Source organism: Chenopodium quinoa, unplaced genomic scaffold, assembly GCF_001683475.1.
Source record: "Chenopodium quinoa cultivar QQ74 unplaced genomic scaffold, ASM168347v1, whole genome shotgun sequence".
NCBI classification, from domain to species: domain Eukaryota; kingdom Viridiplantae; phylum Streptophyta; class Magnoliopsida; order Caryophyllales; family Amaranthaceae; genus Chenopodium; species Chenopodium quinoa.
In genome coordinates, this window is record NW_018744026.1 from 3,250,721 (window position 1) to 3,277,640 (window position 26,920).

General features: G+C 39.5%; 1 protein-coding gene across 1 annotated transcript; it reads left to right on the forward strand.

The window, feature by feature from the left end:
* Positions 1–6,156: 6,156 nt before the first annotated feature.
* LOC110690291 (probable RNA methyltransferase At5g51130) lies at positions 6,157–8,551 on the forward strand (the record flags this gene model as incomplete). The annotated part of the gene is made up of 7 exons (XM_021867114.1): positions 6,157–6,312; positions 7,303–7,417; positions 7,501–7,542; positions 7,642–7,691; positions 7,865–7,932; positions 8,020–8,118; positions 8,222–8,551. Coding segments are annotated over 4 exons (345 nt in total), but the record flags the coding sequence as incomplete, so codon positions are not given.
* Between the last annotated feature and the right edge of the window lie 18,369 nt (positions 8,552–26,920).

Here is a 26,920-nt window from a genome sequence, read left to right on the forward strand (position 1 = left end):
ACAATTAGCTCCCGTGTTAGTACCCCTTTATTGGGGCAGGTTAGGGGAGAAACCAGCTCAATGCGTAATCAAGCCAAATAAATAAATTAGTTATTTATTTAAGGGTCATGTTGTATGATGTATGCTTGTAAATAGGTGCAACAAGGTAAGTTGTGTGATGATAAGGTGAAAGCATGTTAGTGTGTTTTATTTACGCTTAAGTACTTAGCATTGTTGTTGTCTGTTTGTATGTTTAGTTGGCCTTATCTTTACTTTGGCCCTACAACATCCGATACCGCTGTTGGGGTTTGGTGAGTCCGACTCACCGCGGAAACAAACCCAAATACAAGACCGCACTCGCAATAAATAAAACCATAAACATAATTATATTAATCACAAGATTAAGATAAGCTAATTACCTTTGACGCGTGCTTCGCTCCAAAATGAGCTCTTACTTGAAAGCTTCAAGTCCCGCTCACACGGAGACCTCCAATGAAGTCCACCCGCACCAACAAAACCGACTAGGTCCAATGTCTTGGGGTTAGCAAGACCCGACCAATAAAACCCGAGTAATTATATTGAGTTCAAAGGTTTTCACTAATTGTGATGCCTTTTTCAACTCTTACTCAAGCATCATTCCCAATGCCCATACTTTTGGGTATTTATAGGAAATGATGGGAGTATCATTTACTCTCCCATCAATGTGGGATAGTATGATTTTTCTATTTTATTTTAAAGCTAAAATAAAATTAATAATCAAGCTAGTAATAAATCAACAAGTGTCAAGCTCATGTGAGTGGTTAGGTGAGGACCACATGGAGAAGGGGGGACCAAACTTGCTCCCCACTCCCTCTCCCATAACCGGCCACCTCACTCCACACACACTCAAGGACCACTAGCCACATGGCACCCACCCTTGGGCACCAAGACAGCCAAGGTGGGCTGCCATGTGCTGCTGTCCGTGGCAGCCACGCCCAGCAGGCCCAGCACTCGCATGCGGGCTGCCAGGCGGTGCTGGCCAGCAAGCCCAGCATGCTTGTGCGGGCTGCTGCTTGCCTTCTGCCTTGGCCAGCACTGCTAGGCAGCAAGCAATGGCCTAGCCATGCTGCTGCTAGCTGTGGCGAGCTGGCGCGCCTAGCGTGCTAGCTGCTGCAGCTTGTTGCGGCATGGCTTGCTAGCCATTGCGCACACAAGGTTGTGCCTAGCATGCTAGCACGCACTAGGCAACGCCTAGCCTTGCGATGCTAGCATGGGTGCGCTAGCACGCACCAGCCAGCCTAAGCTCGGCTTGGTGCGCATGCTAGCCACCATGCTTGGCCATACGCCCTTAGCACTCGGTTTGCTTGGGCATTTCGATGCTAGGGGTATTTTGGTCTTTTGTTGATTTATTACTATTTCTCGTCTCGTCTTTCACTATTTTTTGACTCGACTTCCGACGCTCGATTTCGACGCTCTAAGCTCGAATTTCCGACTCTAAATAAATATTACTCGGTCGACTCATTAATTCCTTTCGAATTAATTCGTCGGCTCGGTTTGTTGAATGCTAGGGTGTGACCCGAAGGGTTCAGTCAAGATTAAGCTGTAATATTAATTATTCATTAATATTTCTGATCGGAAGCGGCCTCCACCCAGGCATTCCGATCACTTGACCTCACTGAATATATTAGCTTTTCTAATAATTCTGAACCCATTAACGGAATAGTACACTTGTTCGAAGGACACCATTCCTTTCAATCTCCCACTTGTCCTTCTGGACAAGTGCGCATTTTGTGTACAGCCTTTTTCCTCGCTTAATGTCTCTTCATGAACTATAAGGTAAGATTTATTTTGTCATCCTTATTACGTCCAGAAGTGTTTCCTGATTTCGAGTCCGACTGTCAATAAACAGATGATTTCTAAAATCCATCCGAGCACACCCATGCATTTTACAGTCTCGCTCTACGAGAGGCCTTGTATACAACAAAGACATCTTCGATATTTTAGTAGGGGGACATTCCCAGTCTTGTAATGTAGCTCCTCTTACTGGGATGACCTAGTCGCCCGAGTGTTGCCGTTATAATCCTCTATTACGGCAGACGTTTGACAACATCAAAGCGAACTAGTACTCAAACAAGAGAACTCACAATACTCATGGTCGAGGAAATAGGTTCTGATAGCCATAATGAGAAGTATACTTATGACAAATTTTTTTAATTTCTTAAAGTATTCTCATAGGTCGATCCAGTATGGTTCTAAACCAATACCTGTGCAAATGATTTATGACAATCATGTCCTTGTAGCACAGAAAGTTGATCTTGAAGTTATAACTTATACTTGGGCTGCAATGGTCGGTTTTGGATTGGTCGACTATGTTGAACCCTGTTTAGCTTTGCTCTAGTGAGTATAATAATCGTATTAACAATGTGCTGACATTTGTTCTGTCGTGCTGACACATTATCTGCATATGATATTCCCTGCTTTGCTTATAAGCTCAAAAAACAGGATCTTACTCTTTTATGTCGGTGGCCACGCAATGTAGCTAAATATTATGAGGTTTACTTTGTCAAATTTATAGAGGTTACCCGTTTAGTATTATAGGGTTACTCGGTTAGTGTCATATGGGTTAGTGCATGTCTTGCTCTAAGAGATATATACTTTAATCTGTTGCAAATAGTTACTCGGTGAGGCCAGTTGCGCAAAAACGTGAGTGGAGCAAGTATTTAAAAACGGAGGGAGTATTTTATAAAGGTATTTAAATAATTTTAATATTTTAATTATGGTATTTTAATTATTTATCCTATGTAAGTTTGGAAATATTTTTACTAAAGGAAAGTTTGTTTAATTATTTATTTTATAAAAGTTGGAATTTTATTTTAAGAAATTATGATTTTAACAAGTTTTATCTAAAAGAGGAAAGTTTAGGGTAAAAGGGTGGTAGAGAAGGGGTATAAATATCACTCTTATGAGGCAAATTAACTTTGCCCAGAGTGGAGAAAACCCAAGGTAAGCTTCTCTCTCCTTTTTCCTTATTTTCTTTCTTTTTTTTTTCTTTCTCCTTTTTTCCCTTTCCCCTTCTTTTTTTCGGCTGCCGGCATGGTGGCTGCCGCTGCCCTTCCTCCCTCTTTTTCTGAAAAAAAAATTAATCTTTGTTTTAATACTAAATTTAATCCTAGATCTAAATATTAATTATGGGTTTTGTGATTTGATTTTTGATGTTTGATTATAAGTATTATTGTAGACACCCATTTGTGTCTCCCCAAAACCAAACCCAGTGATGAGTACCTTTCGCGTCGAATCATCATCGAATGAAGTGAAAGTGTGGAAAGTCTAGTGTTGCGGATAGTTTTAATTTTTTTTTCTCTTCTCTCTGTTTTTGAAAACTTATTTTAAGAAAACAACCAATCCAGTTTGGTTGGTCCATGATGTGGGTCCAATAATGGTGTAGCTGGATAGAACTTGACAAGAGCTTTCCAACGATATATTATAAGCCCAATTCCGATGAATATTGAGGAAGTTATGGCCAATTTACTAAACTGGGCCCGGTTTGAGCCTTATATGCGGCCCAGTGATCTAGAGGGGGGCCTAATGGATTTATCATTCCTAATGCAATTAGGAATGGTTTTAGTCTTCTAGATTCTTCTAGAAGGTTCTTTTCATTCCTAATTCAATTAACATTGATAAATTGACTTTTGTTGACTTTTGAGAGTTTTAATTAGAATCAAAGAGCATTTTTGAGGAAAAATACGATTTTATCCTCCTGTACGGCAATTTTTATCTGATTTTAAGAAAACGCGTGGATTTTTGAGTCAGCGCTAAACGCCAGCTGTAGCGCCTGACGCTACGAATGGCGCCTGGTGCTAGACTTGGCGCCTGGTGCTAGACTTGGCGCCCGGCGCCAATCTTAGCGTCTGGCGCTAAGGTCAGCGTCTAGCGCCAACTCCGTTTTTTGCGTCAGAATTCTGTTTTGATATTTTATCTTTTGGCTGATTTTCTTTATAAATAACGTCGTAAAAACTCTGTTTTCATTCATCAACAATCACCAATTCTAATCGACAATCTACCATTTCTCTTTCACTCTCTTTTCTAAACTAGCCTTCTCTCAAATATAAAAATTCCGCATTCATTAGATCTAGATACACCTAGCCATATTCGAAGTTTCCTTCGCCCTAAACGTGAAAGGTTTAATTTCTGAGGGTTTGGTCCCTAATCTCTATTTCAATTATTATTTAATTTAATTATTTTGTGTATTATTTTCCTTGAAGTAACTAACGTGTGTATTTTGTTATTAGAAAGAGGTACGAGGTATCAAAGTAAGTACTTTAATGGTTTTTATTGAGTTTATGATATAGAGTTCATGCTTAAGTTGTTATTATAATTCCTAGTATCATGTCTAGGGTAAATTTAATACTAAGTATGATTGTTATGATGCCTTCTATTTTCTTTCCTAATATTTATAATTGTTAGTATCATATTAGGGTTAAAGCTTTGATTTTTATTGCTTAGTGACATGCTAGGGTTTGTTATTAATCTTGTTAGTATCATGCCTAAGATCTTATTATTATTATGCTTTAGCATGATTCATGATTATTTTTATAATTGTTTTGATTATGATTATAATTTTATTATTGTTATTATTATTATGATGATTATTATTATGTTGCTTGATTTTTATTGTTATTGCTTGATCACACCTTTTATGCATGTTTAAAGGGAATTTGTACTTGAAATCACGTTTATATAAGATAATTAAAAATCTTGTTTAGGGTTAATTTGATTATAATTCAAGTGATCGCCGATAATAATTTTATTTGTGCATTACTATTCAACCAACATAGATAAACAGGTTTAGGGTTAAACCTATTGATTGCATGTTAGTTAGAAAGCGCACATGAATACGATCTGAATAAAGTAGAGGCCTATTCACTAGTAGAAAAATGTACATTTGCGTCGCCATATTTGCGTCACTCATTCTAAGGAGCGAAGCAAATGTTTATTTTTACCATCTTTTTAAATTATTGGCGTCGCATATTATTCAAGAAGCGACGCAAAACTCAAGTGCATTTCAGCTTTCTATCATTTGCGTCGCTCCTATTTATTAAAGCGACGCAATTAATAAACTTCTTTGCGTCACTCATTAGTTAGAAACCGACGCAAATAAGTGATGAAGTAAATTGCGTCACTCTTTTATTAATGAGCGACGCATATGAATTGTGTGCAACATTATAAACAAGGTTATTTGCGTCGCTTTTTTTATAATAAAGTGACGCAAATAACTCTTTTGGCTTTAGATTTTTCTGCGTTTTTTGACATTAATTTTTCATAGGTACGCCTACATTCACTATATAAAAAGAAAAAAAACAAGAGTTCTTAAATTCCAGCGAATTTCTACAGCAAAACACCCACAAATTTGTCTCTGAAATCCAACAAATTCGGCCAAAAACTTGCATTTCCCCAGCAAATTTAACATCTAAAATCGCAGTGAAGTCGAAGACCCATAATCGGCTGCAAATCCGAGCAATTTCGAGCAAAAATTTAGACCAAAAACCCTAAGAAATTCGAAGCCTTAAACCTAGAAAAATTGATTGTTTCCGACCAAAAATCCCCCATTTCGAGCAAAAAATCAACTCAAAAGCATACAAATTCGAACCCTAAAAACCCCAAAAAATTCAATTTCGGTCTTCAAGTTCGATTGGGGGATTTCGTGGGGGGGATTTCTAGGGTTTTTGGCAGCGACGCAATATACCCTAAGAAATTTGTCCCATTTCAGTCATAAATAATTTTTGTTCGAATTTCAGTCAAGAAATTACAGCAACAATAGTTTAAGTCAAGAAATTACAGCAACAATAATTGTTTGAATTACGTCTTTTTCTGGGTTCAAGTCAAGAAATTACAGCAACAAAAATTCGAGCAATAACTGAAATTTTCGAGTGGAAAAATCGCTTAATTTCGCCCCCAAAAACCCGAGGAAGTTCAAGCAAATTACAGCAACAACAATTGAAGTGGCTATGTATGTATGTGGCCATGTGGGTTAGGTATTATCATGGTTTGAATTTAGTCATTGGTTTATCTTGTTTTTTCAAATTATACCTGTTTATTTCAATTTATACAAAGTTTGGATTGATTGATGTCACATGTTTTAATGCATTTATGATGGGAGGTTATTGTTAATTCAATTGTCTTAACCCAGTTGCTGTTTGAAGCCGAAGAGAATTAAATGGCAGATTCAACGCAAAAAAAAAAAAGACAGAAAACCCAGTTGCTGTTAATAACGGTAATAATGGTATTGTAAAGAACAAGAAGAAGAACAAAGAGGTTGCTCCCTTCGGAAATTACAGGAATTACTATGGTTACCGTGTAAGTTCCTTTCTGATTTTATCTTCTTTTTTTTTTTTATTTCTTTCTTCTTTTTCAAAGTTAAGGGGTTTTCTGAGAAATAATGTTTCCATAGAAAATATTTAGATGTGTAAAGATTTTAAACTTATGCTCAAATGTTGTTTTAATTTTAATTGATAATTATTATTTAAACTCTTTTTCTGTGATACATTTTTTTCATGGTAATTCACTATTTCTGCCTAATGAATTTGTAAAATTTGACTGATTCTAGCAACATTAGGTTATAAAATATATCAAAAAATTAAGTTTTGCTAATGTTTAAATTCTAGTGATGTTTATTATATGAAAATTTTATCTCCGTGGAATTTTTACTGTGATTAATGATCAATCAGTTTGTAGATGTAAAATTTCACATTTTATGATTAAATTAAAGCTGACTTCTGCCTGATTATGCTTTCTCTTTTCATGGTAATTGAGTAGAGTTAAATTGTATGTTTTTAATTCAAGAGCGTTGAGTAATGTTACACTGATAATCTAGCATGTTTGTATGAAGATTTTGATATAGTTGTAATTGTATAATAAATCATTGGAAGAGAGGGGGAGGGGGACGAACTCTGAGTTTTCAGAAGATTTTCTTTTTTTAAATTGTCCTCACTCTTTTCACCATGTATGTTATTGATAATTTCATTGAGAAATATAGCTAACTCCTACATGAAAATGTTTGTTTCTGTTTTGTTTTCTAGTATTCACCAAAGGCATGTATTGAGCTAATTTCTAAGTAAAGCCTTTATCGATGTTTATATGTCCTAGTTTAGGGAAGTTTCCTTCTTATGCCTTTATTGAGTCAAGATGTGAAATTTTAATGTTAGAAATTTTATGTATTCTGGGGTGGTTGTATGTATTTTGTTTGGTTTTGTTTATCTTTCTTGAAAATGTCTGGTTGGCTCGCTGGATTGTAAGTTGAATTTCCATGTCATGAGATCCTGCAATTAAGTTTAAGTGATGATTCAGGTAGGTCATGACGTTGAGGAGGATCCACGGTTCAAAGTACTGAAGAAGGAGTGGTTTGAAGGCAAAGATTGTCTTGACATTGGTTGCAACAGCGGATTGATAACTATTAATATTGGTAAGGATCAATGCATTTGTGTTTTCAATTTAGCATGCAAATTTTCACTTCTGATCTTTTTTCAATTCAATTGTGTTTTGCAGCAAAGAAGTTTGACTGTAGGACTATCCTTGGCATTGATAATAGTATGTCTCTAATCTCTATGACTCCAAACTGGCTTTAGCAGGGTAATATTATATGTAGTATGTCAATTATGATACATGATGTAATTTGTAATTTGGCAGTCTTCCTGTTCCTGGTGACAAGCTATCAATAAGTCATCAATATCTTTGAGGTAATGATTTAGCCTTGAACTTTTTGTTAGTTGCCTCTTAGTTTGGACAAACTTTTGCATGTGCCCACAAACTTCTGTTTAGTTCATAATTGCTTCTGGATTTTTTTTTCCTTTAGTAGTACATAGCAACAACAAATTACCATTTATAATGTTATTACATGATATATATGTAGGGCCTTAAGTGACTTACTCGATACGGAGGAAGTGGCTTCCATTGGATTCATGTGTCTGGAAGTGACAGGTTACCTTAATTTCTTACCCTAACTTTTAGTTTCTTAATAATCGAAGTATAGCAATTTAATTCAACTTACAAATATATTACATGTAGTGTCCTCAACAATTGGGTGGACGTGAGTGTGGCTACTACGTCATGCGTTATATGTACGAAATACTTGAACATCACCATAGCAGTGAAGATCTTATTCAGGTATGAGTTGTCAAATATTTCATTTTTGTTTGATAAATACAATTTGATGTTAGCTACAATCTTGAATTAAAACTTTCCTCTTGTATATTTGTTGTGTTGATAGGATTTTTCAAGAACTACACCGTACACCGAGGAGGAGATAAATGAGATTCGAGATATTTGGGCAGAGTATTTTATATGTAATGTTGAACTTTAGATTTACCACTTAGCGCATGTTTGACTCTTGTTTTGGATTATAGGCTTGAAATGAAGTAATTTGGTTAATTGGTGTTGGGATGATGAGTATAATGTCTATGATATTGAGATGTAAATTATTGGACAGGTTGTTAATATAATGTCGTCATTCCCAATTTTATGGGTAGGCCAAATTACAAAGGAGACTCTGCCGAAATTTACATTTGCATTATTCAATAATATTGCATTTTAATTTCAATTATATTAGCGTTAGCATATTACTTTATCTAGTAAGGAAAACAGGTACTACAAATATATACAAGGCAATTATTATATTATAATTAAAAAAAAAGAAAAATTCACCTCATTTGCTTCACTCATTAAACAAACAAGTGACACAAATACAACAGTTTTGTATTGTCTACTCAGTCATTTGCGTCACTCCTATATAAACAAGTGACGCAAATAACAAAAAATAAGTTTATTGGAAGAGTTATTTGCGTCGCTCTTTTATAAAGGAGTGACGCAAATAACAAAAAAGAAGTTTACCAGAAACGTCATTTGCGTCGCTCTTTTATAAAGGAGTGACGCAAATAACAAAAAATAAGTTTATCTGAAGAGTTATTTGCGTCGCTCATTTATAAAGGAGTGACGCAAATAACAAAAAAATAAGTTTATCAAGAGAGTCATTTGCGTCGCTTGTTTATAAAGGAGCGACGCAAATGACAAAAAATAAGTTTATCATAAGAGTCATTTGCGTCGCTTGTTTATAAAGGAGCGACGCAAATGACTCTTATTTGCGTCGCGCCTAAGAGCGACGCAAATGACTTAAAAGTCATTTGCGTCGCGAGCAGTTGCGTCGCTCATAGAAGCGACGCAAATACACTATAAATGAGTGACGCAAATAAGCCTTTTTCTACTAGTGATTATTAGGGCAGGTTCAATCTCTTTTAGGTTGGATTTGTACCTTCATCCTCGAACCCTATTTTGTTCAAGACCTTATGGAGTTGACGATCTCTTGGATCGTTAAGGGGTGTAACCTTCACCTCGTGAACGGTTTACATGTTCTTAAAAAACTTGTTGGCGACTCTTTTGCTCTATCTTCTTCCCTTTTGGACGCCATCGTACTTTAGTGTATGATCACAGTGGGGTTCAAGCTAGGGGTTAATGCTTGAAATATTCCCTATAGTTTTTGGCGACTCCACTGGGGAGGATTTCTATTTTAATTCTTGAATTTATTTCGGCAATGATTTAGTATGAGTGGATGAGACTCGAAACGTTCTAAGTATTTCATGTGCGTAATTTTGATTAACATTATTGTCATATGCATAAAAAAGATCTCATTGGAAAGACCATCGGTAATGAGTTAAAAACATAGGACTTTACACGTAGGAGATTTGAGAAATATCTTTCACAACTAGGACCGAAATAACACTACGCGAAACTGGAAAATTTTATCGAGCACAGAAAGCTGCTTAGGCATGTAGAAATTAGCGTCAGCAAACAGAAGTTGGCGCCAGATATTTAACTGTAGCGCCAGACGACAACATTATCGTCAGGCACTACAGCTAAATCCTGGCGCCAATTTCTGTTTGCTGGCGCCAAATTCTTCCAATACCGAGCCAGAAATATGCGTTCTAATTTTGACCAGTTTTTCGTATTGTTTGCTCGATCCTACTTCCTTATTGAGTTTTTCTCACTTTTCTGAAGCCCATATGTGTTCTACATATGGACATAACCCTCTAGGAATTCATGCTCCATCTACCTGATTGAACGCTCTAAGTAACAAAGGGTACATCCGAGAATGTTGAATTCACCAAACCATGGAAGCGAGTTTTTCTAAAACTCGCGGTGTCCCATCTACTCGCGCCAACCCTTCATGGTTAGGCTTCCGCGCGGTGCATCCGGACAATTAACCATGGACCCTCTATTGACTAAACCATATCCCGAACTTTAGAGAACTAGAGCCATGGTTAGGTTGCAAACTCATTGCATCATATTGTGCCTACTTGACTAATTGTGCATTATTTGTTGTGCATATATATGTTTTCTTAACCGTTTGTTTGACTTGTGTTGAGATTTAATAAATTGATGACTTATAGAACTTTGCCTAATTAATTAATTGATTAATTAATTTGAATAAATAAAGTCTAATATTTTAATCAGAATTGACCTAGTACGACTTTAGGCATGCCCCTGCTGATTAATAACACCGAAAACAGTCTCAGATTGAAGTTCCAACATTGGCGCCAAAATATGAGCTGTAGCGCCACTCTATGGAGTGTGGCGCCTGGCGACAGCTCTGTCGTCTGGCGCTACACTACACAGTGCGACGCCAGTCCTGTCGTTTTGCCGACAATTCGGGTTATTGGTCGAGTCATCACCTAGTGTCTAATTGACCAGTTTTCTAATTAATTCGGTTAATTTACTGTCAATAATACTTTGTCAAGTCATTAATCGAGTTTAAGCACTAAGTCCCATGGTCTTACACAAGAGTCCAAGCATGTCACTTACACTCAACGCACACACCAATACACATACTTTGACCATGTCTAAGAGAGTCTTGCATGCGCGTTTTTTCCGTCATTTTTTTAGGGGGGTAAGCCGGATATTAATCCTCCAATTTAAAAACTATACTTAGTTCCCAAAAAATATATACATTATTTTTGCTAAAAATATGCACCCATTTTTTATTTTTTCCTCTTTAAAACCATAAAGTCAAGTCGATTTGGGTCAAGTAATTAAAACGTAAAATGGTTTAAATTACAACGCGTGGTCAAGAAAGGAAGGACGGTTAATTAAAGACAACCTTTTCGTACAAGTCCAACTTTTCGAAAAACCCATAGTTCGTAAGAGGAAAGCTAGGACAATAATGGCAACACAGGAGGAAGTCAATGAGCTTAGGAATCAATTGGTTACCGTGACTGAGACACTGAAGCTCCTCACACTTAAGATTGATGATCCCGTGAAGCAACAACAGATGGACCTCACGCAAGAGAGTCTAAGAAAGCTATTTAGCGACTACAAGTTTTAAGGGATTAGTTCACAAGGGGTCTCGGTGGACAAAGATCTTCTTCCACAGAAGTTTAATGCCAACGACATCCCGAAATTCAAAGCAACCGACAACCCTTATTTCCATTTAAGAGCCTTCGAGACAATAATGAGTATTAAGGGTATCGATAAGAAGGTTTTCCCCTCTCTGTTCTCACTATCTCTCAAGACCATTTGCCAAAAATGGTTCTTTTCTCTCGAGAAAGAAAAGACCTCTACCTGGGAGTCCAGAGCAATCGCTTTCGTTGATAGATAAAAATGCAACATTCAAGTTGAGACTGACCATAGGGAACTTGAAATCCTCAAGCAGAAAGAGAATGAAGGCTTCACCTCTTTCTTTAACAAATGGAGAGAAACCTCAGCTAAGATGATTGAGGTGCCAAGTGAAAAAGAGTATGTAAGGTTATTCATCAAAAATCTTCAAGAAATATACTCCAAGCATCTCAAATATCAAAACAATCTCCATACCTTCAAGGACGTCTATGATATTGGAATCAATATTGAAGACGACCTGGAAAAGTTAAAAGCTGCCAACAATAACTCCAATAGTGGCTGGAAAGGAAAGAAGAACGACAATCCTTCTTCTTCCAAAACCACCCACTCAAACAACGTTAGCACTTTCAATTTAGGTGAAGTCCTTGCTATGAACAATCAAGGACAAAAGAAACCATTTAAGAGGAACTTTACTCCTATTGGCATGAGTTATGACACCGCATTTGATCGATTAAATGCAAAAGGTCTTATAACTCCTATTGGACCATTTGGGGACCCACCAGTTGAAAAGAGGTCGGCTAATTGGAACCCCAATGCACACTGTAAGTACCACCAAGGTAGGGGCCATCTCACCGAAAACTGTTGGAAGCTTAAGGAAGCTATCCAAGACTTAATCGACAACAACAAGTTGCCATTGCCCCCTGCCAGTAAGAAGCCAAGCATTGATAGTGCACCTCTCGCTTATTCCTTGGCTATCTCTGATGAGGAAAACGAAGTTGACCCCTCGTCTCTCATTAAACCTGTCAAAGAAATTCATGCCATCAAAGAAGAGGAGGAGATCTTTTTCGACGCCATGGATAACCTTCCAGAACCAGCAAGTAAAGAAGACATGCTACTTGGACCTTGTACTTCGACGGAGCCTCAAACCATAAGGGATGTGGAATTGGAGTATTACTAGTATCACCTAAAGAAGAGCATGTTCCAATATCCATAAAGCTTGATTTTGACGTTACCAACAATGCTTCTGAATATGAAGCATGCGTGGTAGGCCTTGAAACAGCTTTGGCATTGGGAGTAAAAAAGTTAAGGATATTCGGAGACTCTTCTTTAATTATCAATCAAATATCTAAAAGGGGGAAAGTAAGGAGCGAAAGTCTAGCCCCTTACCAAACCTATCTGGAAACTCTTACTGATCAGTTAGAGAAGGTAGGGTAGAGTACACATACCTACCTAGGGAAGATAATCAATTTGTTGATGCCTTGGCAAGACTAGCCTCAATGGTTAGGATTCCCACGGAAATCGAGCAAATGCCTCTAACTATAGAGAAAAGGCACAAACTAGCATACATCCAGGCTATAGAAGACGACGAAGTAGTCCAAGACAAAGAAGAAGAAGTAGAAGAAGAAGAAGAACCGTGGTACACGGATATACTCAATTATGTCACCAAAGGAGAATACCCTCCCCATGCTGACAAAAGAGCAAAACGAGCATTAAGACTCTTGGCTTCCCAATATGTACTCATAGACAATGAGCTACATAAAAGGGTACCTAAAGGTCGAGCTCTCTTATGTGTAGGAAAAAAGGATGCACAAAGAGCAATGAGGATAGTCCATGAATGAATCTGTAGCACCCACATAAATGGCAAAATGTTAGTCCAAAAGATAATGCGGGAAGGATATTATTGGACTACAATGAATAGGGATTTCCATCAATATGTAAAAAGATGCCCTAAGTGCCAAATATATGCCAATTTACAACATGTTCCTCCATCCTTGCTCTACACCTACACGTCACCATGGCCATTCTCTACATGGGGAATTGACATCATCGGCAAAATCACTCCCCCAGGAACAGGAGGCCACGAATATATACTAGTAGCAATTGATTACTTCACAAAGTGGGTTGAAGCGCAATCATACGCTAAACTCACTGCAAAACATGTAGCACTCTTTATCGAGAGAAATATTATTTGTCGATATGGAGTCCCACATGAAATGATAAGTGACAATGGAACTCACTTTCAAGCCGAATGTGAAGAATTGTTACAAAAATATGGCATTCAACATCATCATTCTTCCCCTCATAGGCCTCAAGCAAATGGAGCAGTCGAGGCAGATAATAAAAATTTAAAGACTATCATCGAGAAAATGACAAAAAATTATAAGGATTGGCATGACAAGCTTCACTTCGCGTTGTGGGGTTACCGCACGTCAATTCACACATCAACAGGAAATACGCCATTTTCCTTGGTTTATGGAATGGATGTCGTACAACCTGTCGAACTAGAAATTCCATCTCTACGCATCGCGTTAGAGAGAAAACTCGATGAAGTTGAATGGACTAGGGCAAGATATGAAGAATTAATTCTACTCGATGAAAAACGACTAGAAGCTCTACATCACACTCAGTGTTATCAAACTCGTATGGCTAGACATTTTAATAAGAAGGTCAATACAAGAAACATCACAGTAGGAGACTTGGTGTTAAAAGCATTAAGGAAGAATGTTTTAGATCCAAGGGGTAAATTTAGACCTAATTGGTCTGGACCCTACATTGTCAAAACAATCCTGTCAGGAGGTGCAGCAAAACTAACTGATATGGATGGCAATGAGTTCTCGAACATGACAAATCTTAACCAACTTAAGAAATACTACCCATAATTACTTGAATAGGATACTCAAGAGAGCTACGTTTGGCCTGATTCCTTAAGAAAGGATACGTAGGCAACCCTTTACGGGTGCGGCCACTTTATTTTTTTTTAAAAAAAATCTCGCGTCCCAGAATTAATTAAAAATTCGACAGAAGATCGGCGAAATATCGGCGTTGCAGAAAAAAATTCTGGCGCCAGCCGACGGCACCGTCGCCTGACGCCAGACTGTCGTGGCCGGCGTCAGTCGCAGATAGGTGGCGCCAATTCACGGTTTAAATTCTGGGAATATTTCGGTGTTTTTCGGAAAATTTTCGACTTCCGTACTCGAAAAAATTTCTGGAAAATTAATTTCTTTCGGCTTTCATTGCTTTAATAAAATAAATTTAAAGTAAATAATTTAATTAAAAGCTGAAATTTCATTAATAAAATAAAATTACATTATTGCTGGAATTTTAATAAAGCTTAAATAAATTAACTTTAAATAAAAAATATATAACTAAGTCTAATAATTGGAAATTAAGCAATACTCCTAATCTTTCTTTTCTTTCCTAGCCCTTTTCCAATTTTTGTCTGCTTCTTCCTCCTCATCCATAACCATAGCTAGTAGGCATCCTTTAGAGGACCTACATTCAATCTTAGAGTAGATAGTTTCCCCCTCAGCTAGGACTCCATGCTTCTTTTCTACCCAAGCTTTTTTCTCTGTGGTGTCAGCTTTCCTTTTTCCCTTATCTTTTGTAGTGTTTTTTCCCTAGGCATTGTAGGTGTTTTGAATTCAATTCTTTCACCTAAGCGTTCCCTAACAGGAACCACCTTATCGCCTAGACGACTCTTCACATCAGTTTTACCCTAATTTTTCTTCGAGTCCTTTGAAGGCTTCTTCAGCAGCCACTTCTTCACATCATTGGGCAAGGAAGGAGGAACCTTTTGGGTAATTACTTCCCATAGAGGTCTAGCACTCCAATAAGCATCAAATTTGTCTATTTCCTGGGAGACAGGGAACTCGTAGGGAGGACGAAGATCTCCGAAAGGAATATTCTGAAGAAGGTCGTATTGTCTTTTTACCCTGCAGGGATAGTAATAAGTCATACGGGACAAACTTGGAAGACGGCAGAAAGGTTGCTTGTTGACACCAACCATCCTTTATATTTTCCACCACGGGATGACCCACATGATAGAAAAATTGCGAGATTCGAAGACCCTTTTCCATTTGCGGCGCCCCATTTTAGAGAAGCGTTTCTTCCTCCTCACAAAGCAATTTGGAGTGTACTTCTCAATATTGTCCAGAGGGCTAATTAATTCCAGCCTTTCCATTAGCCACATCTGTAAAAAAATTGCAATGCAAATAAATTATTATTACTATACAAAAATATATTTTTTGGTTTCTGTAATTAAAAATATTATTTTTCTACTTGTAATAAAATTGGAGAGCCTCGAAAAGATGCTTTTGGGTTCCTTTTCAATTCATCAAGACTAATCATAGTCTCTCCAACTATCAATGGCATTAGATTTCTCCCTGATTCAATTTGTTCTAATACCGTGGTTATAATTAATCGACCCTCATTATTTTTACCACTAGCAAGAAAATATTGATTAAGCATACAAAATAAGAAAGCCCTTCTTCTATAAATATGAAAAGATTCGGAGTGAGGTTTATCAAAATAATGGCGAGCAAATTATTTCAAATTAACTATGTTGCCATCTACTATTTTTGATAGATCCCTTTCTTTTAAATTGAAGAAGCGTTCAAAATATTTATAATAATATGCATCTATTCTAGGGATTACTATGAGATCTATTGCAGGGAAACCTAAAATAGCACCAAATTTTTCCGGCAAAGGGCTAATTTCATCATACCCTATTCTAAAGCAATGAGTATAAACATCCCAATATTCTAGAGCGGTATAAATAAAATCTAAGTCAAGATCTACCACTTTCATACCATAATTCCCCCCAAGTGGAACACATCTAATTCTTTTCTTTCTTTGGCATTAAGAGACCGACACCATTTATGGGTGTATTGGGTAAAAGTTTTGGTGACTAGTGACATGATATTATTTTTCTAAAGCTAAGAATTATTTTATTTGCTGAAATTATGAAAAGAATTGGCTGGGCAGGGGGTTACTTATGCACGAATTCGGAGCAGTTTTAATTGGGGAAGGATACGGAGTCAGCGCTACTTGGCGCCATACGCTGCTATTGGCGCCTGACGTCAAAGCTTGGCGCCAAACGCTAAGTGTAGCGCCTGGCGCTACACCAAAACGTGTGGCGCCAGCTGGCGCCAATTTGCCTCGTCGTACACGCTTTCTAAAACCGCGTTTTTTATGTTAATTCGAGTCTGTTTTTTACTTTACGGCTTCCTTATCTTTTTTCTAAACATCCTTTTATTCTTTTTTTTAATTAATATAGCTATTATATTAATTATATTATTTGTTTTGGGATTTTATTTAGATTAATTTCCAAACCAAATATTTTATTTGACTTTCCCTTTTTCATTTTTTCTTTTTTTGGGGGAGAAAGTCAGATACCCTCCATCAATAATAAAAATGATGGAACTTTTGCGCAAAATTATTTTTCACATTTTCTTGCACACACAAACATGCACATAATAATAATAATATTAAAAAATGAAAAAAAACATGATAAATAAAATAAACTCATAATAGTATGTATATACAAAATATGTCTAAAGAAAAAATGAGTCTAACTAAAAGGCGAAGTTCTATACAAAGTCAAAAATAAGCGAAAAGCACAGGTACAAACTACGGCGCCGGGGGAGGTAAACCCATCATCGCATAGAACTCCGCCGTACGAGGAGTAACCTCTCCACCTGCTCCGGCTCCAGCTCCAGCATCAGCTCAAGTCTCCGCAGGAGGAGGAAAGCTCAACGTGGGACCAGCCCACCCGAGATCAACCTAAGGCTGAGGCTGCGGAGGCTGCTGCGATGACGAGCCAACCTCGTACATCCCACCACCTCTAAAAGCCGAGGTAGCCTCTCCTTGGCCTACCGGCGCATCATGAGCACCCTCAGAGGAGGAACCTGAGCCCTCTACCACATCGGTACGGGCAGCCTCTGAGCGACCGCCCCTACCTCCTGAAGTAGTGCGGCGACGCCTCGAGCTAGACCTCGCCGGATCCCTCCGCACCTCAGGTCTTGTGCGGGTACGAGAAGGAATGGGCTGACCCTGCAAAAGGAATTAAAATCAGAAACAAGGCAAAATAGAAGCGGTAATGCAAAACATATGAAAGAAAGACTACCTCTTGAACAGCGTCGTCCCGACGGCAGGTAGCCACGTTCCTCATCCAGACAAGCTGGCTCCGAAAGGCATCTATACATCGTGCCATCGCCGAAACCACCTCGCGCGAGAACTGTCAAAGAAATAAGTCAATAAACATGCATAATATATATGGACAAAAGTTGCAAATAAATAAGCTTACCCGAGCCTGGTGGCGAGGAATCCACCGCTCTACGAAGCGCTCGTCCTTAGGAGCCGGAGGAATCATCTCCTCAATCAGCCCGTATGTCCCCTGGTAATGGATAGACATACGGGGTGGCACGAACTCAGCAGTATCGTCCTGATAAAGCAAAACAAAGTCAATGAAGAATTACTTGGGGGCTACTTAACGAAAAATAAAAGCTGAAAAATCGTACCGTCACATCCTCAGCCTGTACAGGAACTAGATCTAACAACGGCAGTAGCTCCTCCGCATAGCATCGCCCAGGGATCGTGTAAGATCGCCAAGGGGTACCAGCTCCCTCTGACATGCTCAACAACCTCGCGGCGTTAAACATGTGATGTGTTGGAGGAGCAGGAACGACAAAAATATCGGAGAAATGCTGTCTAACAACCCTCTCTCCAAGGTATGCAATCGCTCCATAGGTCCCCAAGAAATAGCGACGCTCAGCAGAATACTGTGCGACTAACCCAAGGACTGCCATGCCGACCCACGGCCGGTACAGTACCTCAGGCTCCTGCAAAGAGCGTCAATCATGCGAGAATCTATCTAAAGCATCACGAAATGGCAAATAAGAAAAGAATCATACCGCGATGATCCAGTCTCGGACATACGCATTGGACATCCCCACACGGCGGCTGCCCCAGGAAGCACTGACTAGAAACCTGCGCGGCGACGGTCTCGCCAGCGCAGCAGAAGGGAAGTACTCGTAGAACCAGATCTACAAGGAGTTAAAATTATCAGCAAGTGCTAGCTTAAATGTAGAGCTAAACTTTATAGGGAATAATGTTTACCTCTACGACCCTCAAAAAGCTGGATAGAGCAACATTTGTCCCAAAGGACCGGTGTCGACACGAGTTCCTCAGCGCTCGAATGAAGTCAGCATAGGCCAAGCTGGCCCAGTCATAAGTCACAATCCAATGTAGATCGCGGACGGCAGGAAGGTAGTAAAGCAGCGCCCTACTACCCTTGTCAGGGGAGAACGTCCCTGACAACAAAATAAGCGTAAAGATGCGCACCCGTTGCTCTCGGGTGGTCGCACCATCGTCAAAAGCCGCTGCCAGAGTCGGGCGGCGAATCGCCCTAGCGCTGAACTAAGACGAATCTACCTCAACTCGAGCCCGAATGGTAATCGGCCCCAACGACTCCTCGACCTCAGGGGAAAAGACGTCGATCCCGTTGTCGAACGACAGTGACACGGAGCTAAACTCCATTCCTGTGATGAGACTGAAGTCGGTAGGAGTGACCATCATCTCACCCCAAGGAAAGTGGAAAGTGTTGGTTTTGTCCCAAAAGAACTCCACCAGAGCACGCACTACATGATGACCCCCACTGGAGGCAACCATTGCCTTGAAGGTCTCGTACAGAGCAGTAAGACCGCAAGACTCCCATAGGAGTCTCGTCTTAACATCTCTGGCGATGTACATCTTGTACAGATCGCTCAAACCGTCACAGCCGGAGCCATGACAGCGCGTCCTCCCAACGCTGATTCCCCGTCTCACCCTCTCAGAATTGTGGTGGACGGGGGAAAAGAACAAGGTCCGCTCATCCCACTCGGGGAGTTGACCAAGCGAAGTGGATGGCTCGGCATCGTCCTCCACGGGCTCATGGTCCCGTCGAGCGTCTCGGGACCGTGAACCAGAACCTCGCTGTCTAGCCATGCTACATTGTGCAGAATCATCATAAATTAAGGTTCTATAGTATCTAAGGTTCGCCTAGCTGCATGATACTATGTTCGCAAAAAACAGAGTACGTAGTACTAAAATAGAGCACAAATTCAAATTGAGCATAACGACATTTTTCAGGCAATCAAACAATTTCTTGCAATACTATAGTAATTATTGTGACAAATTGGACAAGAATTGCTAGCAAAAACATCAAAAATGACGCACATTGTATTCCCGACCTTAGGAGATCCAACAATGGCAATTCGTTCATTTCTTCACCAAATTGAGTCAAACAAGTCTCAAATTACTCCCAAGGCAATATATAAACATAATCAAGATATTTAATGGCATAAAATTTGACAAACAAAGAGAATTGAGCATTCTAAGTTTCGAAATTTCATGATATTCTAAAATAAACAATGCAAAATTCATAAAAACCGGTGTGAGTTCGAGGAAAACTTACATAGATCGAGAAAATGGATGAAATGAGCTTTGATTTGCAACAAATTTGAGCGAATTTGGTTGAGAAACGAGCAATAACGAAGGAAATGAATTTCTGGAAATTTTCGAGCAAAAACGCGACGAGCAGCAACAAAAATGAAGAAGAAAAGGGTTAAGGAATACCCTATTCTGGCGCCAAGCCCTAGACCTTGGCGTCAACAGATAGGCTTGGCGCCTGGCGCTAATGTTTGGGTTTGGTGAGTCCGACTCACCGCGGAAACAAACCCAAAAACAAGACCGCACTCGCAATAAATAAAACCATAAACATAATTAAATTAATCACAAGATTAAGATAAGCTAATTACCTTTGACGCGTGCTTCGCTCCAAAATGAGCTCTTACTTGAAAGCTTCAAGTCCCGCTCACACGGAGACCTCTAACGAAGTCCACCCGCACCAACAAAACCGACTAGGTCCAATGTCTTGGGGTTAGCAAGACCCGACCAATAAAACCCGAGTAATTATATTGAGTTCAAAGGTTTTCACTAATTGTGATGCCTTTTTCAACTCTTACTCAAGCAACATTCCCAATGCCCATACTTGGGTATTTATAGGAAATGATGGGAGTATCATTTACTCTCCCATCAATGTGGGATAGTATGATTTTTCCATTTTATTTTAAAGCTAAAATAAAATTAATAATCAAGCTAGTAATAAATCAACAAGTGGCAAGCTCATGTGAGTGGTTAGGTGAGGACCACTTGGAGAAGGGGGGACCAAACTTGCTCCCCACTCCCTCTCCCATAACCGGCCACCTCACTCCACACACACTCAAGCACCACTAGCCACATGGCACCCACCCTTGGGCACCAAGGCAGCCAAGGTGGGCTGCCATGTGCTGCTGTCCGTGGCAGCCACGCCCAGCAATCCCAGCAGGCCCAGAACTCGCATGCGGGCTGCCAGGCGGTGCTGGCCAGCAAGCCCAGCATTCTTGTGCGGGGTGTTGTTGGCCTTGTGCCTTGGCCAGCGCTGCTATGCAGCAAGCAATGGCCCAGCCATGCTGCTGCTAGCTGTGGCGAGCTGGCGCGCCTAGAGTGCTAGCTGCTGCAGTTTGTTGCGGCATGGCTTGCTAGCCATTGCGCGCACAAGGCTGCGCCTAGCATGCTAGCACGCACTAGGCAGCACCTAGCCTTGCGATGCTAGCGTGGGTGCGCTAGCACGCACCAGCCAGCCTAGGCTCGGCTTGGTGCGCATGCTAGCCACCATGCTAGGTCATACGCCCTTAGCACTCGGTTTTCTTGGGCATTCCGATGCTAAGGGTATTTTGGTTTTTTGTTGATTTATTACTATTTTTCGTCTCGTCTTTCACTATTTTTCGACTCGACTTCCGATGCTCGGTTTCGACGCTCTAAGCTCGAATTTCCGACGTCTAAATAAATATTACTCGGTCGACTCATTAATTCCTTCTGAATTAATTCGTCGGTTCGCTTTGTTGAATGCTTGGGTGTGACCCGAAGGGTTCAGTCAAGATTAAGCTGCAATATTAATTATTCATTAATATTACTGATCGGAAGCGGCCTCCACCCAGGCATTCCGATCACTTGACCTCACTGAATATATTAGCTTTCTAATAATTCTGAACCCACTAACGGAATAGTACACTTGTTCGAAGGACACCATTCCTTTCAATCTCCCACTTGTCCTTCCGGACAAGTGCGTATTTTGTGTACAACCTTTTTCCTATGTCGCTTAATGTCTCTTCATGAACTATAAGGTAAGATTTGTTTTGTCATCCTTATTACGTCCAGAAGTGTTTTCTGATTCCGAGTCCGACTGTCAATAAACAGATGATTTCTAAAATCCATCCGAGCACGCCATGCTATTTACAGTCTCGCTCTACGAGAGGCCTTGTATACAACAAAGACATCTTCCCTATTTTAGTAGGGGGACATTCCCAGTCTTGTAATGTAGCTCCTCTTACTGAGAGGACCTAGTCGCCCGAGTGTTGCCGTTACAATCCCCTATTACGGCAGACGTTTGACAACATCAAAGCGAACTAGTACTCAAACAAGAGAACTCACAATACTCATGGTCGAGGAAATAGGTTCCGATAGCCATAATGAGAAGTATACTTATGACAAATTTTTAATTTCTTAAAGTATTCTCATAGGTCGATCCAGTATGGTTCTAAACTAATACCTGTGCAAATGATTTATGACAATCATGTCCTTGTAGCACATGAAACGGTGCTATAAATCAGACTACACACTAATCTCAATTGGTCATTAATCGTCCATCGTTTAAATGACCTTGATTAGGGATAATTTTCGATTATAATATTCAATGTTCACTTAATAGGTGTTTCCTTACCAAGACTGGTCTTGATACCCTATTTTGAATATCCTCATAATCGAATGGACTCATTATTTAATCCTAAACCACAATTAAATAGCATAACGGAGTGATAAAATATTGCATGAAATTTTATATTACTCCAAAACTTGAATGGTTTTCCTTAGCGTCTTACATTAATTTTTCTCAAAATTAACTAAAACACTAAACAAGGAAATTAAAGCCAGTCTCCTACATGCTTGATTCCCATTGCCTCAACGTGCTTGTTGTGCTTCACTTGAGGCAAAGGTTTAGTAAGTGGATCTGCTACATTGTCATCCGTTCCAACTTTGCAAATTCTGATTTCACCCTCTGATTTCCATTCTCGAATCATGTGAAATCGCCGCTTGACATGTTTGACCTTCTGATGTTCCCTAGGCTCTCTAGCCTGAGCAATAGCTCCATTGTTGTCACAATAGAGGGCTATTGAACCCTTTATAGAGGGTACAACATCAAGTTCACCAACGAACTTACGAATCCAAACAGCCTCCTTTGCTGCTTCAGCAGCTGCTAAGTATTCGGCTTCAGTTGTAGAATCTGCAGTTGTACTCTGCTTTGTGCTCTTCTAACTAAACGCCCCTTCATCTAGCAGCTGCTAAGTATTCGGCTTCAGTTGTAGAATCTGCAGCTGCTAAGTATTCGACTTCAGTTGTAGAATTGTCTCTGTCTGTCTGGAAGCTTGCGTCGGTATAACCTTCCACAACTAAATCCTCTGCACCACCATACACCTGGAATTTATCCTTGTTCCTTTTCAGGTACTTTAGGATATTTTTGGCCGCAGTCCAATGCGCCTCTCCTAGGTCTGATTGGTAACGGCTCGTAGCACTCAAGGCATACGATGCATCTGGCCTAGTACATATCATGGAATACATGATCAGGATGTCCTGATTCTTGGTTAATACTAAACTACGATATATATCAGGTTGAGATCTCGGCCTTTGAGACCTACGTAGGGTAATGGATTGAGCATTTGCATTGTCGGTTCGACTTTGCACATTTTGATCATTTTGACCTGCATCAATAGATGCTGTTTGAGCACTTTGACTGTCATTATGATTTTGTTGCTCATCCTCACGAACTTCGTCGAGTTTGATTTTCCTCCCACTTGTCATTTTGGAAAGGTGCTCCTTCTCCAAAAAGACACCATCATGAGCAACAAACACTTTATTCTCCGATTTGTTGTAGAAGTAATACCCTTTGGTTTCTTTTGGGTAGCCCACAAAGTAAACCTTGTCAGATTTGGGATGAAGTTTGTCAGAAATTAATTTCTTGACATATGCTTCGCATCCCCATATCTTTAGAAATTATAACCTAGGAGGTTTCTTCGTCCATAATTCATATGGAGTCTTTTCTACAGCTTTTGATGGAGCACGGTTCAGTGTTAGTGTCGCAGTTAGAAGTGCGTGTCCCCAGAAAGAGATAGGAAGATCACTAAGACCCATTGTTGATCGTACCATGTCTATCAAGGTCTGATTTCTCCTTTCGGATACTCCGTTCCATTGTGGAGTTCCTGGAGGTGTCAATTCTGAAAGTATACCCTTTTCTTTCAAATGGTCATCGAATTCTTGGCTCAAGTATTCACCACCTCGATCCGATCGAAGGGCTTTGATTTTCTTGCCAAGCTGATTTTCAACTTCACTCTGAAATTCTTTGAACTTTTCAAATGATTCAGATTTATGCGATATGAGGTAGACATAGCCATATCTACTATATTCGTCTGTGAAAGTGATGAAATATCGATGTCCATTTCTTGTGGTTGAGCTCATTGGTCCACATACATCGGTATGTATAAGACCCAATAAGTCACTTGCCCTTTCTACCAACTTGGAGAATGGCTGTTTAATCATCTTTCCTAATAGACATCCCTCGCAATTCTCAAACGATTCTAAATTGAAAGAGTCAAGAACACCTTCTTGTAGAAGTTTCTTGATGCGTTTGGTGTTGATGTAGCCAAGACGACAATGCCACAAGTAAGTCTGTTTTGACTCTATGGTCTTAGCTCTTTTGGTATCATTATAAACAATTTTCCCAAAGACACAAACGTGTCATTCCATAAATATAAACAAGATGATATGTCTTGTGATCAAGTTCAAAATGACGTCCAACGCCACAAGATCAAAATATGGTAGACAAAACTAAACAAGTTTTAAATCTAGACAAAATATGAGATTACAAGCTTTCTTTGAAAGATTATCTTCTTCTTCCACTTGTGTACACATATCCACTTGAAAAGCACCGCTCACTTTGTTCCTGAAACAGGAGCATATAGTGAGCCAATTTTCCGGTATCTAATACCTTATAAATGGATTATGTTCAAGTGTAAAGATGATACCTGAGATTGAGGTTACTTTTCTTTTTGCCTCATCTTCTAGATACATGCTACATTCTCTTTTGTAGTGTCCGGGTCTACTACAATAGAAGCAACGCATCTTAGCTTTGTTCTTGAACTCCTTCTTCTTTGGTCTCAGAGAAACCTTATCCTTCTTGCAAGAATAGGTTTTCTGGAGCTCTTGAACAACTTCCATCAAGGACAGTTTGTTCCTCTTGGCCGTAAGTCGCATCTTTAATGCAACATACCCCGAATGGAGTGAGCTTAGTAGCATAAGAGCCACTTGCTCATCGTCCACGGGTTTGCCAATTAGCTCTAGATGGGTGAATAGCCTTGTCATGTTGAGCACATGAGCTTGAAGTGGCATCCCGGGTCTAAGTCTTGCATTATAAACCTTAGCCCATACTTCTTGTCTCTCTTTCGTGAGACACCCATCTTGCGGTGGCTTGATCCTCATGTTCGAGAGTGACCTAGACACATCTTCCACAAGTCCATCATAGTTGCCTCTGGTACTTTTGGTGACTCTTAAATTGACTACATCTTCTAGAGCTTTGAGCATCATGTCCGGAAAATAGTTGGAGAACTTCCCCTTCCATTGTACCGGGATGGAGTTTGCCATGAGTCTAGAAACTCTTTTACAATCCACACTCCATACCTCATGTGCCTCATCACTCATAATCCCCTTTGAGTAGAAACTCGGGATTTGAGTGTCCAGAATGTGCTCTAGGTAGCAATTTCGGAGGGTCTTTCGGAGTTCCTCTTCCCATTCCTTAAAGTTTACCAAGTTCAGAGAAATTGGCAACTTTTCGGGCAATTCCGGGAGCATAAGGTCGTTGACATTAGTTGAAGACATGATTCTACAATTGAAAGAATTTGAAATAAAAAACCATTCATTATACTTAAATAAGATTGAATTCATGCATTTTAATCAAACTTATTTAAAACGTCTTATTCACACATCAAAGATTGTCCCCATTTTAGGTGAGAATAAGTCGATTCCAAGATCCAAAGAAACAAAGAGTGGTTAAGCATGCTTTGGCTTGTCTTAACACTCAATCTCCTAAGGTAAGCAACGCTTAGCTAATGGCTCCAAGCCACTCTTGGTTGAATAAATCGTCGCATCCAATGCTCTCTAAACAATTTATTCACTTTGCCACGACATGTTAGGACTCCATCACTCATATCGTTGAGTATAACCAAAACCACCTTGCATACCCGGTATGCCTTACGTTCCTTGGAGAAGTAGTGATGCCTCGCTTGGGCGTAGCCCACCACTACCCTCGTTCGGTTGGTAAGTGTGTTTTGGAATGGCAAGTTTTACTCAATATTTTAGGGACCTAGGGTTTCTATGTTGGTTGATTTAAGTGAACTTAATTAATCATCTCAACATTCAAAATCCTAAACATGCATCTAACATATAATTCATATATATATATATATAAATATATATCGAAAACATAAATAGAGATGCATTTGGAACCTAGCATGACCCCTTGAGATCTTCAAGTCTTCAAAAGGTCTTCATTTGCAACTTCATGGCTTTGTCTTCTAAGAACCCCGTCTTCAAGACTTGACCAAAATATTACAATTGCTAGTATCTACGATTAGGACTAATCTAAATATTAAGGTACAAAAATACTCAACGGTTCGCAGACCGTATTTAGATTTACAAAAATACATCACGGATCACAGTCTGTATTTTCTGTCCTAATCGGGCCCCACTAGTTGCCATTTCATAAAACCTGTGAAAGAATTTTACATTCCATTTATCCATTCACTATCTGTGAATGACCCATGCATTTTACAACGATAAACAAGTAACAATGCATAAAACGCGCGAGAACTAGTAACTAATCTAGGTGGTTAATCCAATTAACACGCCTAATTAAACTAGTCAAAGTTGTTTTAACCGGTTATGGTAATAACTTAGAGACGCTCCCACTAAATTCCGCATCCAACTTAACTAATCCAATTAATTAAGTCGGTGAACCCAAATATTTGCCAAAATTAATTTTACAAATGTCGCTCAAAACCCGAGGCCTAGCCTCCAAAAATTTTAATTAAATAAACAAAATAATTAAAACGACAATTTAAGAAAAATTACGAATTCCAAAATGTCTAAGTGCCTAGCACTAAGACTTGGAGTCCAAAAAAATACCCTTATTTACATATTAAGCAACGCTAAAATTAACTTTAAAATAGCATCGTCTTAATAACCCGGGGTTATTATGCCAATTATGGGATTGTATGTACCGTACAACAAGCACGTAGTATGCCCATGCGCACCCCCGCAACACCAAGCATGCATGTGGGCTTCTTGTGCTTGCATGCGCTACGCCCAGCCCAACCAAGCGTAGTAGCATGCACAGCGCGCACAACATTATGCTGCTGCTGCGCCATGCTGCTGCTTGCTGCTGGCAGCGAGCAGCAGCGCA